The 18,633-nt window shown below is 42.4% G+C and overlaps 1 protein-coding gene across 1 annotated transcript; it reads left to right on the top strand.

The window, feature by feature from the left end:
* The first annotated feature begins 179 nt into the window (after window positions 1–179).
* On the top strand, window positions 180–18,633 carry selp (selectin P). The gene is made up of 21 exons (XM_055943828.1): window positions 180–258; window positions 389–467; window positions 765–964; window positions 1,194–1,386; window positions 1,466–1,573; window positions 1,763–1,948; window positions 2,410–2,598; window positions 6,920–7,105; window positions 7,687–7,872; window positions 8,344–8,529; window positions 9,511–9,696; window positions 10,433–10,618; window positions 11,681–11,866; window positions 12,448–12,633; window positions 13,612–13,797; window positions 14,379–14,564; window positions 15,543–15,728; window positions 16,467–16,652; window positions 16,905–17,156; window positions 18,069–18,176; window positions 18,477–18,633. Exons 2-21 carry the CDS (start codon window positions 389–391, stop codon window positions 18,539–18,541), a joined length of 3,426 nt encoding a protein of 1,141 aa, XP_055799803.1. The 5' UTR covers window positions 180–258; the 3' UTR covers window positions 18,542–18,633.

The following is an 18,633-nucleotide window of genomic DNA, read 5'->3' as shown; positions in this document are numbered from 1 at the left end:
AATGTGGCCACCCATGAGGCCACTAGAGGGCGCTTTGGTCATTCGACTGCAGGAAAGGGCTACAACACCTCAACCGTGATAAGACCACTTTTTCACAGTAGACAGTTTGATGATCAGATTAGTAAACGCAGCATATTGCAAAGTCTGGTGTTGACTCATTCTGAAAGGAAATTGCATCTCTTACACAGTCCATTTGGATGGGTGTGATGACACGGAAAACAGCACATTTTATTAGTCTCCCCAAATCTTGAGGAAGAGGTAGGTTATTTTATGATTATTCCTGTACAACTGCAAATTTTTTACGCATTACTGTACCGTAACATTCAGTCAAATTGTACAATCCAGTTTGATTATTGTTTAGTGTTGATATATTGGTTACGTTTTCCAGATGCTTCCGTGGTCCAACTATCTCAGACAGAGCCTATATAATAGGTTGCTGGTGATTCTATTGATGACAGTCTACCATGGTAAGACAGAGCAACCTGATGTTTACAACTGTCTGACTATCAGACAGAAATGTTCTCTTACCTTTAAATAACCAAAACCATTCAAATCAAATCAAGGAATTACTAAAGTGCAATGTTACTAATTACAGCATTGCTATGCGGGTAATGCCACGTAAACAGTGAACTAAGTTCATAAATTATATTAATCAGGAATCAATGAGTACATATCAGTCATTTAAAAGTACAAAAATAAAATGTAGCAACTGTAGATTGCCCCTTCAAATGGAAAGTATTGCCTCTGTTTTCATTGGCCCTCAGACTTAACAGGTGAGACAGGAGGTGTCCAGGCCTGGACATACAACTACAGCGTCAACCAGAATCTGGACTGGGATTCGGCCCGCCAGTGGTGCAGGCAGCACTACACAGACATGGTGGCCATCCAGAACCAGGAGGAGATCGTCTATCTCAACACCATGCTCCCTAGGAACTCACAATACTACTGGATCGGCCTCCGCAAGGTTGCTTTCCGTCCTCTGTTACTTTATCAACAGGAGTGTACTGTAGACTGACAGATTAGTCTGTTTTACCACAAGAGGTTCAACTAGCAGAAAATGTGTCGCTGATATATTAAAATGTACTAATCTCGATTATTTTTTTTAAAATGCATCGCTATTTCATTTATATTATGGCTGCATATCTTTTATTTTTTTAGTTTGTATTATTGAATAAATTATGTCAATCAATCAGGTGAATGAGATGTGGACCTGGATGGGGACTAACAAGACCCTGACCAAAGAGGCGGAGAACTGGGCCACCGGGGAGCCCAACAACGTAGGGGACGGACAGGACTGCGTGGAGATCTACATCAAAAGAGGAAAGGATGCAGCCAAGTGGAACGATGAGAGATGCACAAAAAAGAAGGGGGCCCTCTGCTACACAGGTAGAAGAGAGTGAGTGTGTGTGTGTGTGTCTGTGTATTTTCTTAAGTCCTCTATTTGTCTACTCCCCTGTGTGTGTAGCGTCTTGCTCAGAGCATTGCTGCAGCACCCATGCAGAGTGTTTAGAGAACATAGGGAACTACACCTGCCAGTGTGACCCTGGCTTCAAGGGCCCCCGGTGCCAGCAAGGTAAGTTAACCTGTACAATACATTCATAGGGTCTTAACCATTCTTATTCATCTACGGGAATAATGCCATGGTTTTCTGTATAGAGATGAACCAAAACAGTTAACTGAGTTCAACTTCAATGATATGTTAGTGTTCAGTATGTTTGTTTGTTGTCATTGATAATCTAGTCTCTCTGCCTCTCTCTGTCAGCCGTAGCGTGTGACACTGTGTCGGACCCAGACCAGGGTTCAGTGAACTGTGACCATCCACATGGGCTGTTTGCCTTCAACTCCTCTTGCCAGTTCCACTGTGCCCGAGGATACCAGCTGCTGGGGGCATCACAACTGCTCTGCCAGGCCACGGGGTTCTGGGACCACCCTGCCGCTCAGTGCCAAGGTATGGGAGAGCAGGAGGGTATAGCACGATGTAGTGGGGCGGCAGGTAGCCTAGTGGTTAACGCGTTGGGCCAGTGACTGGAAGGTTCCAAAATCAAATCCCATAGCTGACAAGGTAAACATTTGTCGTTCTGCCTCTGAACAAGGCAGGTAACCCACTGTTCCTAGGCTGTCATTGTAAATAAGAATTTGTTCTTAACTGACTTGCCTTGTTAAATAAAGGATAAAATACTACAGTACCCATAATGCTCTGCAACTATATAGAGTTTAATCTTACTAAAGACATTCCTAAAGCTGACACTATCGGGGCCCGCATCCTTATTTAAACAGAGGGTTACCTGACTAATCCAAATTCACATAATGGTGTGTTGAGGCTGCTCATAAACCAGCATTTTTAGGCTTGAGACATAGATTTTCTGCCCTATTGAGTTTAAACAGCATTTCTCTTGTTGCCCCCTTCAGTCAAACAGTGTCCATCGCTGGACAGTGGTCCTCATAGAGGGACTATGAACTGCAGTAACCCCATCGCCCTGCACAGTTATAACTCCGCCTGTGAATTCAGCTGTGATTTGGGGTTTGACCTAATAGGACCAGACAGGATTCAGTGTGACCACACAGGGCAGTGGACAGGCAACGTCTCTACCTGCACAGGTATGTATCACTGTCACCATGGGATAGTAGCTACTAATACACCTGTTGAATGTCAGGTCAAAGTGAGAGAAAAAAAAAATGTCAAGAATTGCAACAAAAGTACTATGTCTCCTCCCAGTCCTTCACTTGACCGCACCCACTGTTAATCTCCACTATTTAAAATGTTGAACTGTTGTGAAATAGTTGTGTTCTTTGAAAATGTGACCTGATGAAATACTTTCAAACTGTCACTTTTTCTGTAACATCCTGTTCTGCCACAGAACACAGAATACAGAACACAGAACAACGAATACAGAACACAGAATACAGAACACAGAACAACGAATACAGAACACAGAACACAGAATACAGAACACAGAACAACGAATACAGAACACAGAACACAGAAAACAGAACCCTGGCTGTTACGGTGTTGTCCAAAATCCTTTTCTCTGATTGAGCCACACTTTATCTGAACCATGTTGTCAGCCATGTTGTCAACCATACAGTATGTAGCCCATGCTATTTATGACAGTCCCTAACGTTTTTTTGTTAAATGAAAGACAGTCCCTAACTTCTTTGCATTACATTGTATGTGTTGGGAGTTGGTTGGCGGCTCCTAGAGTCTGAATGTCTTTTGCTGTCGCTCCAATCTCACTCTTTACCCTCTTGCCTTTGGAGAGTGCCAACGAGCTGTGAAGTAGAGGTCTTCATGGATCATTACAAAATGTATCCGTGGCTTTCCCACCCGACCAGATATGCATAAATAAAACAATTAAAAACAGACCCGTTCCAAAAAGAAACGTGGAAAACAGACCCGTGCTGGTTCGGAAACCCGAGAGACCCATTCAGATCCGAAAATAGAAAGAGAGAGAGAACGAAACAAGCAACTGGGCGCTGCCAGCGATATTTTTGTTAGTAAAACGTTTACTGTTGACAGGAGAACAAGAGGAGACAATAGGACGAGGTGGATATTTTATAATAAGGCCGTTTAATTACATGTAAAGATATCTTAGTAAAATCTTGCAGCAAGGCTCTTTCAGTCTGACTCCTAGTGAATCGTCCGGAAAAGAGGGAGTTTCCAGAATTGTTCAGTACTATATAGACAACAAGCAAAGTAGGTAGATCTGCGAGTCCGGCCTTCCGATTGGTCGATCTGGGTCTTGGGTAGTCCTGATCAGGCCTGGTGTCCACGTTCCATTGGTTCCTGAGAGTTCTTTGTCCTGAGGTCCAACCATGGGTTGGGTGTGTCTGTGTGATTGTCATGGGGGAGGGGAATTGTGGGTGCCGTGTATATGTCCTATGTGTCCAGCATATGTCCAAGAGAAAGAGGGGGTGTGTATGTTGTGTCAACTTATAGGTAATGTTGAGAAGTTGTTAAAACAAGTTACCAATATCTAATACAATTTCTTACATTGGCAAAATTATCCACAGTTGTGTATCCTTAAAAACTGCCTATAGCAAATTACAACAACAAAAAAACTAGGCTATTTGTTGTGTTTCGATGTGTAGACTAGCATACGCAAAACTTTATAGTCTATTGTTTTATTGGCTACCTCACGGCTCAGCTGTCGGAGAGTTGAGGACTAAATTGCATCAGGGCATTGTATGTATATAAGTCTAGACGCGTCCACATGATATTCATATAAAAACATATATATGAAGGCTAGCCCTAGAGAGACCGGGAGAAAGCTAGAGACATGCTAACAGCATCAACATGGATGTATTTTATACTTGTCAGATAGGCTACTACTCACCTACCGATATAGGCGTACAGAAGGAGGCTAAATCTTACATTTTCTATCAGAATATAACTCTAGTAGGCCTAAAACATTCCTCCTCACCTCAAGTTCAACTGCCTTCATTGGCCTGCAGTAGCTAACGTTAAACCTAATAATCAACATACTCGTAGAACCCCGTATTATCGGCATATTCAACAACGTTTAAGAAATATATTACCTTTCAACAGTGTTATCAAACCCATCAAAGTTTTGTGATTATTGGTGTCATAAAAAAATGTATTAGCATGTTTGACATTTCAGTGGAAATACGACTAATATCAGTTTTTTGATAAGGGGTTTAGCAAAAAAATACGTCCCCGTATTATCGGCATACGGTACCTAGTTATTGGCCACCTTACTATTTTGTTGAATTACAATATATATCCGTTTAATTTTGTTCAAAAAAGAGACACCGACCTCGTATCCGAAGTGTTTACTAGTTAACTCGTTGGCTAGCCTTCCAGTAAAAGAAAAAAAAAATTACTTGCCTGTCAACTTTTCATTGCGTAGCCCGGGGCGCCCTCCTTTAGACTCTTAAAAATGGTTCTTCACCAACATCATCTTCAGTGTCGTAACCAAAAAATGTCTCACAATTTGTTTTACAGATTAATCAACTCGAGGTGATTTAATCCTCCAACCGCTAGAGTGTCCGAAATTAGGGGGTGTCAAATGTTGGGGGGAAATTATCTACCACACCAAACCTTCACAAAAGTTGATTAACTTTTTTAGGGTAATATCAAAAGTAACTCAAGTCATTGTTTATAGGGAAAATACGAACAAGTTGCTATTATTGCGACATTAAATGAAGTTAGCATCTGACCCTCACTGGTTTTTAATTTTCATGGTTTGAGTGTGAGTAGCATAGTACGGCCTGCTGGTGTTTCTATTATATTGAATTTGGCCCACGAAAATGTCTCAACTGAATTCCACCTTAAAAACGTTTTGAACAAGCTAGGCCTATATTGCAGCTCTTACCAACAAAGGTGATTGCCTACCCAACAAATCACACCTAAACTAAATAAGCAAAACATTCAAAAGACTTTAGCCAACTAAAATGTCTCAACAAAATGTAACACTCTTTGCATAGGCTATTTAAAGAACTGGTTTAGATTATTAAATAGGCCTACAATAATAATGATTCACAATAATTGATAATAAATATGAAAATAAATGAAATGAAAGGTAGAAAATTGTATCAAACCCTCATAGCAAGTTGCACACTGTCCATTTGGCCATGCTAACGTTCTGCTCATCTTTGTCCACTACAATATTAAAACTTGTCCTACGAGGACATTCCCCTTGTCGCCTTCTTTCCACTATACTCTTTATCCTATAACTTTTGTTTTACTTAAAGGTGTGCTATGTAGAAATCTCTCTGCCATTTCCTGGTTGCTAAAATGCTAATAGTTTGCCTAATTTCAGTTTATGTGACAAAACGAGCAAGTATAGTGTAAATAATCATTGTACCATCTAAACCTGCTGCGAAATATATTTTCTATAACCACATTTTTTTAACATTTTAATCCGTTTGAAGTTGGTGTACAAAACGGAAGTAGACCAGGTGTGTCGAACGTAAGCAATCACTGAACTGACGAATTAACTAAGTAGCTCGTTGTGGTGTGTTGTTGGTACCAGCGGCACTCCAGGAACCAACCCTCATCTACAGCTTCTACAATCATCATCGCTGCCTCATCTCTATAGAAGCAGGGATGGGCAACTTTAATGGGGGTGGGGGCCACAAAAAAAACGGAACTCATTAAGAGGGGCCGCAGTGGCTTGTGGGTCTATGGTTTTCCTTGCCTTATTAGATGACAATGCTTTAGATATCAGTCTCCTTTTTAACATAAATAGACTGTATGCACAGCATACATAGTAACTCTAAAGTAGTTCCCACAGTGTGTAACTCATACTGTAAACTGAGTGCACAAAACATTAGGCTCAACAAGGATTGTTAAGCCTCATACACAAGCCAATTGAGACAGGTCATTATTAATGATGGTACATTGTCATCTTATGGAAGACTACTGGCCTTGATAAACGCAATGCCTTCTGTGGATGTTCTGTGTATGTTCTGTGGAAACAGACCATAAATCTTATCTTACCTTGGTCGTGTTCCCCTGCTCAGACATGCATCAACCAATGGTTGTGTGCCACGTCATCGACTGTGCCGTTTGGCACCAGATTGCTATAACATATGTGATTAGCTGACTGGTTCCTATTTGTAACTTGTCAGAAATGTCCCGTGGATCAACAAGCCCATGGCAGCTTAAGGCTTTTAGCTAGGTTTTTTAATCCTGTTTATATTTTGTTGTAACGTTTAAGTCACTGAAATATCAGATGAGCACACATAAGACATGGCATAATATGTAGAACTCAAGGAAATGACCTTTAAAACGTCCCATGGCGCGTGTTGTTCCCCAATGATGAAAGGGGGACATGAGTGGAAAAAGTTTGGGAAGCACTGGGTTAGCTATTACTTTGTAAGATCTGGCGTCAACAACGTCTGAATAGGGGAACATAATCATAATCTTATATATTATCTTACCTGTATCCTACTACAGTGGTAAGGTGTGGCCCCCTGTCCCCTCCTGCCATGGGGAACATGTCCTGTGTGGACCCCCTGGGGGCTTCCTCCTTCACCTCCTCCTGTGGGTTCTCCTGTGAGGAGGGCTACTTGCTGAGAGGAGACACCAACCTCACCTGTTTATCTACTGGACAATGGACCAACCACACACCTGCATGTGAACGTGAGCTATACCAAGACAACTAGAGGGAGTTTCAATGTGATAAGAATGATTATTTATTCAAAAAGAATCCATTATGAATGAGTTCCACTATGGCTCCACCTGTACCCTGGAGTGTGAGAAGGGTTTTCTTCTGGTAGGAACTAACTCCACCCGTTGCCCCTCACTGGGCTACTGGAGCCACGCCCTTCCTGTCTGTCAGGGTAAGACCAGGGGTGTTCAGGTAGAAATGTGTGGTGTAGAACAGATGTGATTGTCATGTAGGATTTGGAACTGTGTCAGATCTATTCACTTAATTTCTATCTGGAAAATTCTGAATGGTTTCACCTCACTGAATAAATCCAAAGGGTTGGAACAGAGAACCTAAACTATTGTGGTTAGCTGAAGGATTGGCTCAGCATTGGCCAGAGTAGGCCGTCATTGTGAATAAGAATTTATTTTTAAATGACGTGCCTAATTAAATAAAGGTTGAATCAAATAAAATATCATATTATAATAGGAATAGATAAATATAAATGTGTAATTATAATAGGAATATCTTGGGCCTGTGTGTCACAACCTGTGTCCTCTTCATATCCCTCCAGCTCTGCAGTGCGACATCTTAACCTCTCCCCCGCATGGCTCGATGAACTGCTCTGACCTCCATGGTCAGTTCCACTACGGGTCCCAGTGTCTGTTCTCCTGTGAGGAGGGGTTCCTGCTGAACGGGTTGGCTGATACAGAGTGCACCTCCCTGGGCACATGGAGCAGGAGAGCCCCCCTCTGTCTGGGTAACTCACCACATCCTAGTTCAAACCATAGCTAGGTTGAAGATACCCAGGTTAGGAAAATGTAATGATTCCATGTGGAACCTTTAGAAAATAAACAGATTCATGGGACCAGTGCCGTTGCTGAGCAGCATCGCTCATCCCTTAGATTGAATTCTAACTCGTTTATGCAAAGAGTTCTGGGATTTTAGAATCCTTGTCTTAACCATTTATCTACAACCTAGAACCATTTTCTCTCTGTCATTTAGTAAAACCTTTGTTATTTTCAACCTAGAACCATAGTCTGTCTGGCATCTATTTTTGGAAATTGTGTCAGATCAGAGGTATTCATATACATTTCTCTCTGAATACCAAGGGTTCCAACGTAGAAGCCTAAAATGACTTGTGTTTAGTCAATGTGCTGTTGGTTAAGTAAAGGATTGACAGAATGTGTCTGGTGTCACTCATATCTGACTTCTCTCTGTGCCCCTCCAGCTCTGCAGTGTGACGCTTTAACCTCTCCCCCGCACGGCTCCATGAACTGCTCTGACCTCCATGGTCAGTTCCACTACGGGTCCCAGTGTCTGTTCTCCTGTGAGGAGGGGTTCCTGCTGAACGGGTTGGCTGATACAGAGTGCACCTCCCTGGGCACATGGAGCAGGAGAGCCCCCCTCTGTCTGGGTAACTCAACACGTCTTTAAACCATGCTGGATACATACCCCCATCTACTGGGCCGAGAATGAAGCTTTTTAAATAAGTAATAGGGACATATTATTCTCATAATGCACATTTAGTACAAATATCTATTGTTACAGAGGTACGTGACTTACAGCGTTGCTATTCATTTAGCTTTCTATGGATCAGGATGTGAATGTAGTGTGTTTCTCTGCGTCTTCTCTTATCTGTATCCTATTAACAGGGTTGGTTTTGTAGGTTACTTTGTAAATGTAATCTGTTAGTTACTAGTTACCTGGACAAAATTGTAATCTGTAACAAATTGATTACCCAACATCAGTAACATAATAAGATTTTTTTGGGGTTACTTTTGGATGACTTTCCCCTGAAGAGGCATTAGAAGAAGTCAAAAAGGATCCATCAAACACATTAGGTGTGTCATCATAGAGGTCTCTGATTGGTGGTAATCATTTGGTGTGTCGTCATAGATGTCTCTGATTGGTGGTCATCATTTGGTGTGCCATCATAGAAGTCTCTGATTGGTGGTCATCATTTGGTGTGCCGTCATAGAGGTCTCTGATTGGTGATAATCATTTGGTGTGCCTTCATAGAGGTCTCTGATTGGTGATAATCATTTGGTGTGCCGTCATAGAGGTCTCTGATTGGTGGTAATCATTTGGTGTGCCATCATAGAGGTCTCTGACTTGTGGTCAGACTCGCTCAGGAAGAACAAACAAACTTAAACTTGTGCCTTTTTTCAATGCTGAATTGAATGTCACTGAGAAAACAGAAAGGTGTTTTAATGTATTTTTTGGTAAACATCATTTATGACTTTTAAAGTAATCCAAGAAGTAATCATCTAGTTTTTCAAAAGTACAGTGTCTGTAATCTGATTACAATATTTTTGCTGGTAACGTAACTGAGTAGTTTGTTTTTTTATAATCCGATTACATGTCATTTCTTACTCCCCAACCCTGCCTACTACAGTGGTAAGGTGTGGCCCCCTGTCCCCTCCTGCCATGGGGAACATGTCCTGTGTGGACCCCCTGGGGACTTCCTCCTTCACCTCCTCCTGTGGGTTCTCCTGTGAGGAGGGCTACCTGCTGAGAGGAGACACCAACCTCACCTGTTTATCTACTGGACAATGGACCAACCACACACCTGCATGTGAACGTGAGCTATACCAAGACAACTAGAGGGAGTTTCAATGTGATAAGAACCATTATTTATTCAAAAAGAATCCATTATGAATGAGTTCCGCTATGGCTCCACCTGTACCCTGGAGTGTGAGAAGGGTTTTCTTCTGGTAGGAACTAACTCCACCCGTTGCGCCTCACTGGCTTACTGTAGCCAAGCCCTTCCTGTCTGTCAGGGTAAGACCAGGGGTGTTCAGGTAGAAATGTGTGGTGTAGAACAGATGTGATTGTCATGTAGGATTTGGAACTGTGTCAGATCTATTCACTTAATTTATATCTGGAAAATTCTGAATGGTTTCACCTCACTGAATAAATCCAAAGGGTTGGAACGGAGAACCTAAACTATTGTGGTTAGCTGAAGGATTAGGAACAGTATATCTGGCATGGGGGGGCTCCCGAGTGGCACAGCGGTCTAAGGCACTGCATCTCAGTGCTAGAGGCGTCACTACAGACCATGGTTTGATTCCAGGCTGTATCACAACCGGCCGTGATTGGGAGTCCCATAGGGCGGCGGACAATTGGCCCAGCATTGGCCAGGGTAGGCCGTCATTGTGAATAAGAATTCGTTTTTGACTGACTTGCATAATTAAATAAAGGTTAAATAAAACAAAATATCATATTATAATAGGAATAGATAAATATAAATGTGTAATTATAATAGATATATCTTGGGCCTGTGTGTCACAACCTGTGTCCTCTTTATATCCCTCCAGCTCAGCAGTGCGACTCTTTAACCTCTCCCCCGCATGGCTCCATGAACTGCTCTGACCTCCATGGTCAGTTCCACTACGGGTCCCAGTGTCTGTTCTCCTGTGAGGAGGGGTTCCTGCTGAACGGGTTGGCTGATACAGAGTGCACCTCCCTGGGCACATGGAGCAGGAGAGCCCCCCTCTGTCTGGGTAACTCAACACGTCTTCAAACCATGCTGGATACATACCCCCATCTACTGGGCCGAGAATGAAGCTTTTTAAATAAGTAATAGGGACATATTATTCTCATAATGCACATTTAGTCCAAATATCTATTGTTACAGAGGTACGTGACTTACAGCGTTGCTATTCATTTAGCTTTCTATGGATCAGGATGTGAATGTAGAGTGTTTCTCTGTGTCTTCTCTTATCTGTATCCTACTACCAGGGTTGATTTTGTAGGCTCCTTTGTAAATGTAATCCGTTAGTTACTAGTTACCTGGACAAAATTATAATCAGTAACGTTTTGATTACCTAACCTCAGTAACATAATCAGATTTTTTGGGGTTACTTTTGGATGACTTTCCCCTGAAGAGGCATTAGAAGAAGTCAAAAATGATCCATCAAACACATTAGGTGTGTCATCATAGAGGTCTCTGATTGGTGGTCATCATTTGGTGTGTCATCATAGAGGTCTCTGATTGGTGGTAATCATTTGGTGTGCCGTTATAGAGGTCTCTGATTGGTGGTAATCATTTGGTGTGCCGTCATAGAGGTCTCTGATTGGTGGTAATCATTTGGTGTGCCGTTATAGAGGTCTCTGATTGGTGGTCATCATTTGGTGTGCCATCATAGAGGTCTCTGATTGGTGGTCATCATTTGGTGTGCCGTCATAGAGGTCTCTGATTGGTGGTCATCATTTGGTGTGTCATCATAGAAGTCTCTGATTGGTGGTCCTCATTTGGTGTGCCGTCATAGAGGTTTCTGACATGTGGTCAGACTCGCTCAGGAAGAACAAACAAACTTAAACTTGCGCCTTTTTTCAATGCTGAATTGAATGTCACTGAGAAAACAGAAAGGTGTTTTAATGTATTTTTTGGTTAACATCATTTATGACTTTTAAAGTAATCCAAGAAGTAATCATCTAGTTTTTCAAAAGTACAGTGTCTGTAATCTGATTACAATATTTTTGCTGGTAACGTAACTGAGTAGTTTGTTTTTTTATAATCCGATTACATGTAATTTCTTACTCCCCAACCCTGCCTACTACAGTGGTAAGGTGTGGCCCCCTGTCCCCTCCTGCCATGGGGAACATGTCCTGTGTGGACCCCCTGGGGGCTTCCTCCTTCACCTCCTCCTGTGGGTTCTCCTGTGAGGAGGGCTACCTGCTGAGAGGAGACACCAACCTCACCTGTTTATCTACTGGACAATGGACCAACCACACACCTGCATGTGAACGTGAGCTATACCAAGACAACTAGAGGGAGTTTCAATGTGATAAGAACCATTATTTATTCAAAAAGAATCCATTATGAATGAGTTCCGCTATGGCTCCACCTGTACCCTGGAGTGTGAGAAGGGTTTTCTTCTGGTAGGAACTAACTCCACCCGTTGCCCCTCACTGGCTTACTGTAGCCAAGCCCTTCCTGTCTGTCAGGGTAAGACCAGGGGTGTTCAGGTAGAAATGTGTGGTGTAGAACAGATGTGATTGTCATGTAGGATTTGGAACTGTGTCAGATCTATTCACTTAATTTCTATCTGGAATATTCTGAATTGTTTCACCTCACTGAATAAATCCAAAGGGTTGGAACGGAGAACCTAAACTATTGTGGTTAGCTGAAGGATTGGCCCAGCATTGGCCAGAGTAGGCCGTCATTGTGAATAAGAATTTGTTTTTAAATGACGTGCCTAATTAAATAAAGGTTAAATCAAACAAAATATCATATTATAATAGGAATAGATAAATATAAATGTGTAATTATAATCGGAATATCTTGGGCCTGTGTGTCACAACCTGTGTCCTCTTTATATCCCTCCAGCTCTGCAGTGCGACTCTTTAACCTCTCCCCCGCATGGCTCCATGAACTGCTCTGACCTCCATGGTCAGTTCCACTACGGGTCCCAGTGTCTGTTCTCCTGTGAGGAGGGGTTCCTGCTGAACGGGTTGGCTGATACAGAGTGCACCTCCCTGGGCACATGGAGCAGGAGAGCCCCCCTCTGTCTGGGTAACTCAACACGTCTTTAAACCATTCTGGATACATACCCCCATCTACTGGGCCGAGAATGAAGCTTTTTAAATAAGTAATAGGGACATATTATTCTCATAATGCACATTTAGTCCAAATATCTATTGTTACAGAGGTACGTGACTTACAGCGTTGCTATTCATTTAGCTTTCTATGGATCAGGATGTGAATGTAGTGTGTTTCTCTGCGTCTTCTCTTATCTGTATCCTACTAACAGGGTTGGTTTTGTAGGTTACTTTGTAAACGTAATCTGTTAGTTACTAGTTACCTGGACAAAATTGTAATCAGTAACGTTTTGATTACCTAACCTCAGGAACATAATCAGATTTTTTTGGGTTACTTTTGGATGACTTTCCCCTGAAGAGGCATTAGAAGAAGTCAAAAAGGATCCATCAAACACATTAGGTGTGTCATCATAGAGGTCTCTGATTGGTGGTAATCATTTGGTGTCGTCATAGATGTCTCTGATTGGTGGTCATCATTTGGTGTGCCATCATAGAAGTCTCTGATTGGTGGTCATCATTTGGTGTGCCGTCATAGAGGTCTCTGATTGGTGATAATCATTTGGTGTGCCTTCATAGAGGTCTCTGATTGGTGATAATCATTTGGTGTGCCGTCATAGAGGTCTCTGATTGGTGGTAATCATTTGGTGTGCCATCATAGAGGTCTCTGACTTGTGGTCAGACTCGCTCAGGAAGAACAAACAAACTTAAACTTGTGCCTTTTTTCAATGCTGAATTGAATGTCACTGAGAAAACAGAAAGGTGTTTTAATGTATTTTTTGGTAAACATCATTTATGACTTTTAAAGTAATCCAAGAAGTAATCATCTAGTTTTTCAAAAGTACAGTGTCTGTAATCTGATTACAATATTTTTGCTGGTAACGTAACTGAGTAGTTTGTTTTTTTATAATCCGATTACATGTAATTTCTTACTCCCCAACCCTGCCTACTACAGTGGTAAGGTGTGGCCCCCTGTCCCCTCCTGCCATGGGGAACATGTCCTGTGTGGACCCCCTGGGGGCTTCCTCCTTCACCTCCTCCTGTGGGTTCTCCTGTGAGGAGGGCTACCTGCTGAGAGGAGACACCAACCTCACCTGTTTATCTACTGGACAATGGACCAACCACACACCTGCATGTGAACGTGAGCTATACCAAGACAACTAGAGGGAGTTTCAATGTGATAAGAACCATTATTTATTCAAAAAGAATCCATTATGAATGAGTTCCGCTATGGCTCCACCTGTACCCTGGAGTGTGAGAAGGGTTTTCTTCTGGTAGGAACTAACTCCACCCGTTGCCCCTCACTGGCTTACTGTAGCCAAGCCCTTCCTGTCTGTCAGGGTAAGACCAGGGGTGTTCAGGTAGAAATGTGTGGTGTAGAACAGATGTGATTGTCATGTAGGATTTGGAACTGTGTCAGATCTATTCACTTAATTTCTATCTGGAATATTCTGAATTGTTTCACCTCACTGAATAAATCCAAAGGGTTGGAACGGAGAACCTAAACTATTGTGGTTAGCTGAAGGATTGGCCCAGCATTGGCCAGAGTAGGCCGTCATTGTGAATAAGAATTTGTTTTTAAATGACGTGCCTAATTAAATAAAGGTTAAATCAAACAAAATATCATATTATAATAGGAATAGATAAATATAAATGTGTAATTATAATCGGAATATCTTGGGCCTGTGTGTCACAACCTGTGTCCTCTTTATATCCCTCCAGCTCTGCAGTGCGACTCTTTAACCTCTCCCCCGCATGGCTCCATGAACTGCTCTGACCTCCATGGTCAGTTCCACTACGGGTCCCAGTGTCTGTTCTCCTGTGAGGAGGGGTTCCTGCTGAACGGGTTGGCTGATACAGAGTGCACCTCCCTGGGCACATGGAGCAGGAGAGCCCCCCTCTGTCTGGGTAACTCAACACGTCTTTAAACCATTCTGGATACATACCCCCATCTACTGGGCCGAGAATGAAGCTTTTTAAATAAGTAATAGGGACATATTATTCTCATAATGCACATTTAGTCCAAATATCTATTGTTACAGAGGTACGTGACTTACAGCGTTGCTATTCATTTAGCTTTCTATGGATCAGGATGTGAATGTAGTGTGTTTCTCTGCGTCTTCTCTTATCTGTATCCTACTAACAGGGTTGGTTTTGTAGGTTACTTTGTAAACGTAATCTGTTAGTTACTAGTTACCTGGACAAAATTGTAATCAGTAACGTTTTGATTACCTAACCTCAGGAACATAATCAGATTTTTTTGGGTTACTTTTGGATGACTTTCCCCTGAAGAGGCATTAGAAGAAGTCAAAAAGGATCCATCAAACACATTAGGTGTGTCATCATAGAGGTCTCTGATTGGTGGTAATCATTTGGTGTCGTCATAGATGTCTCTGATTGGTGGTCATCATTTGGTGTGCCATCATAGAAGTCTCTGATTGGTGGTCATCATTTGGTGTGCCGTCATAGAGGTCTCTGATTGGTGATAATCATTTGGTGTGCCTTCATAGAGGTCTCTGATTGGTGATAATCATTTGGTGTGCCGTCATAGAGGTCTCTGATTGGTGGTAATCATTTGGTGTGCCATCATAGAGGTCTCTGACTTGTGGTCAGACTCGCTCAGGAAGAACAAACAAACTTAAACTTGTGCCTTTTTTCAATGCTGAATTGAATGTCACTGAGAAAACAGAAAGGTGTTTTAATGTATTTTTTGGTAAACATCATTTATGACTTTTAAAGTAATCCAAGAAGTAATCATCTAGTTTTTCAAAAGTACAGTGTCTGTAATCTGATTACAATATTTTTGCTGGTAACGTAACTGAGTAGTTTGTTTTTTTATAATCCGATTACATGTCATTTCTTACTCCCCAACCCTGCCTACTACAGTGGTAAGGTGTGGCCCCCTGTCCCCTCCTGCCATGGGGAACATGTCCTGTGTGGACCCCCTGGGGGCTTCCTCCTTCACCTCCTCCTGTGGGTTCTCCTGTGAGGAGGGCTACCTGCTGAGAGGAGACACCAACCTCACCTGTTTATCTACTGGACAATGGACCAACCACACACCTGCATGTGAACGTGAGCTATACCAAGACAACTAGAGGGAGTTTCAATGTGATAAGAATGATTATTTATTCAAAAAGAATCCATTATGAATGAGTTCCGCTATGGCTCCACCTGTACCCTGGAGTGTGAGAAGGGTTCTGTTCTGCTAGGAACTAACTCCACCCGTTGCCCCTCGCTGGCTTACTGGAGCCACGCCCTTCCTGTCTGGCAGGGTAAGACCAGGGGTGTTCAGGTAGAAATGTGTGGTGTAGAACAGATGTGATTGTCATGTAGGATTTGGAACTGTGTCAGATCTATTCACTTAATTTCTATCTGGAAAATTCTGAATTGTTTCACCTCACTGAATAAATCCAAAGGGTTGGAACGGAGAACTTAAACTATTGTGGTTAGCTGAAGGATTAGGAACAGTATATCTGGCATGGGGGGGGGCTCCCGAGTGGCACAGCGGTCTAAGGCACTGCATCTCAGTGCTAGAGGCGTCACTACAGACCATGGTTTGATTCCAGGCTGTATCACAACCGGCCGTGATTGGGAGTCCCATAGGGCGGCGGACAATTGGCCCAGCATTGGCCAGGGTAGGCCGTCATTGTGAATAAGAATTCGTTTTTGACTGACTTGCCTAATTAAATAAAGGTTAAATAAAACAAAATATCATATTATAATAGGAATAGATAAATATAAATGTGTAATTATAATAGATATATCTTGGGCCTGTGTGTCACAACCTGTGTCCTCTTTATATCCCTCCAGCTCAGCAGTGCGACTCTTTAACCTCTCCCCCGCATGGCTCCATGAACTGCTCTGACCTCCATGGTCAGTTCCACTATGGGTCCCAGTGTCTGTTCTCCTGTGAGGAGGGGTTCCTGCTGAACGGGTTAGCTGATACAGAGTGCACCTCCCTGGGCACATGGAGCAGGAGAGCCCCCCTCTGTCTGGGTAACTCACCACATCCTAGTTCAAACCATAGCTAGGTTGAAGATACCCAGGTTAGGAAAATGTAATGATTCCATGTGGAAGCTTTAGAAAATAAACAGATTCATGGGACCAGTGCCGTTGCTTCGCAGCATCGCTCATCCCTTAGTTTGAATTCTTCTTCATTTATGCAAAGAGTTCTGGGATATTAGAATCCTTGTCTTAACCATTTATCTTCAACCTAGAGACATTTTCTGATTGATTAAACCCCTACAGTGGTCCAGTGTGAGAACCTATTGCCCCGACTGCCATCTCCACCACCCACTCCAACCTCAACTCCACCACCAACTCGGGGACCCTTCGTGAACTGCTCACACTCCCTCGGGGAGTTTAGCTTCAGCTCACTGTGCCTCTTCACCTGCAGCAAAGGCTACTATCTGAACGGAACAGAAGAGCTGTCCTGCACCTCAGAGGGACAATGGAGTGACCTCGTGCCCTTTTGCCAAAGAAACATCACCTCTGTCCAAGGTTGTAATGACTATTTGTTTACATCAAATATTATATACAATATTGTTTACATTATATACACTGAATTCAATTGAACAGTAGTACATTAGGTCATATCATAATTTCCCCTGATTTTTCTTCGTCTCATGTGACTAGAGCATAGCATCCATCCTTACAGGGTGACCTCTTGGTTTATCTGCTCTGTTCTGACCCTGTGGTGACTGTGGTAGTTCTATAGAGTCAGGGATAGTGACTGGTTGTTCTATAGAGTCAGAGATAGTGACTGGTTGTTCTATAGAGTCAGAGATAGTGACTGGTTGTTCTATAGAGTCAGGGATAGTGACTGGTTGTTCTATAGAGTCAGGGATAGTGACTGGTTGTTCTATAGAGTCAGGGATAGTGACTGGTTGTTCTATAGAGTCAGGGATAGTGACTGGTTGTTCTATAGAGTCAGGGATAGTGACTGGTTGTTCTATAGAGTCAGGGATAGTGACTGGTTGTTCTATAGAGTCAGAGATAGTGACTGGTTGTTCTATAGAGTCAGGGATAGTGACTGGTTGTTCTATAGAGTCAGGGATAGTGACTGGTTGTTCTATAGAGTCAGGGATATTGACTGGTTGTTCTATAGAGTCAGATATAGTGACTGGTTGTTCTATAGAGTCAGGGATAGTGACTGGTTGTTCTATAGAGTCAGAGATAGTGACTGGTTGTTCTATAGAGTCAGGGATAGTGACTGGTTGTTCTATAGAGTCAGGGATAGTGACTGGTTGTTCTATAGAGTCAGGGATAGTGACTGGTTGTTCTATAGAGTCAGAGATAGTGACTGGTTGTTCTATAGAGTCAGAGAGAGTGACTGGTTGTTCTATAGAGTCAGAGAGAGTGACTGGTTGTTCTATAGAGTCAGAGATAGTGACTGTGGTTGTTGTGTTAAAGAGTCTTCTAAGATGTTGGCCTATGCAGTGGTGGGAGCTGCCTCTGCTGCTGGGCTGTTACTACTGCTGGGACTGGGCATGCTGGTCGCAAAGAAGCTCAGGAAGAAAGGTAAGAGAAATGGATTAAAGACATGTATTTCATATTGTATGTGTAACCTCGTCACCAGGCTATTGCACCAGAGCTTGAGGGGGAAATTTCTTGTGTTTGACACTATTTCAAACGGGCCATCTTTCTTTCATCTATAATGTCTTACTGTGTTAGGCCTTACTGTGTTAGAAGCAGTGATACTATAGTACTATAGTAGTATTAGTATATAAGTATAGTACTGTTGTAGTAGTATTTAAGTATACTGATAGTATAGTTAAAGCCTGTTCCATAATAATAATCCCTGTTTCTGGTCCGTCACAGGTGACTTCAACTTTGACAACTCGTTATGGGAGGAAAGAGAGAACCCTGCTTTTGAGATTTCTTAAAAAAGAATGTGCTTAATGACATTGTACTGTAAAACAAGGTTTTGCATAACGAGTTGGATATTGGATTAAACAAGTTCATTGTTTTCAATGTA

The sequence above is a fragment of the Salvelinus fontinalis genome, chromosome 14 (assembly GCF_029448725.1).
Source record: "Salvelinus fontinalis isolate EN_2023a chromosome 14, ASM2944872v1, whole genome shotgun sequence".
Taxonomy (NCBI): domain Eukaryota; kingdom Metazoa; phylum Chordata; class Actinopteri; order Salmoniformes; family Salmonidae; genus Salvelinus; species Salvelinus fontinalis.
The sequence above is the reverse complement of the archived record's forward strand: the minus strand, read 5'-3'. Positions and strand labels throughout refer to the sequence as shown.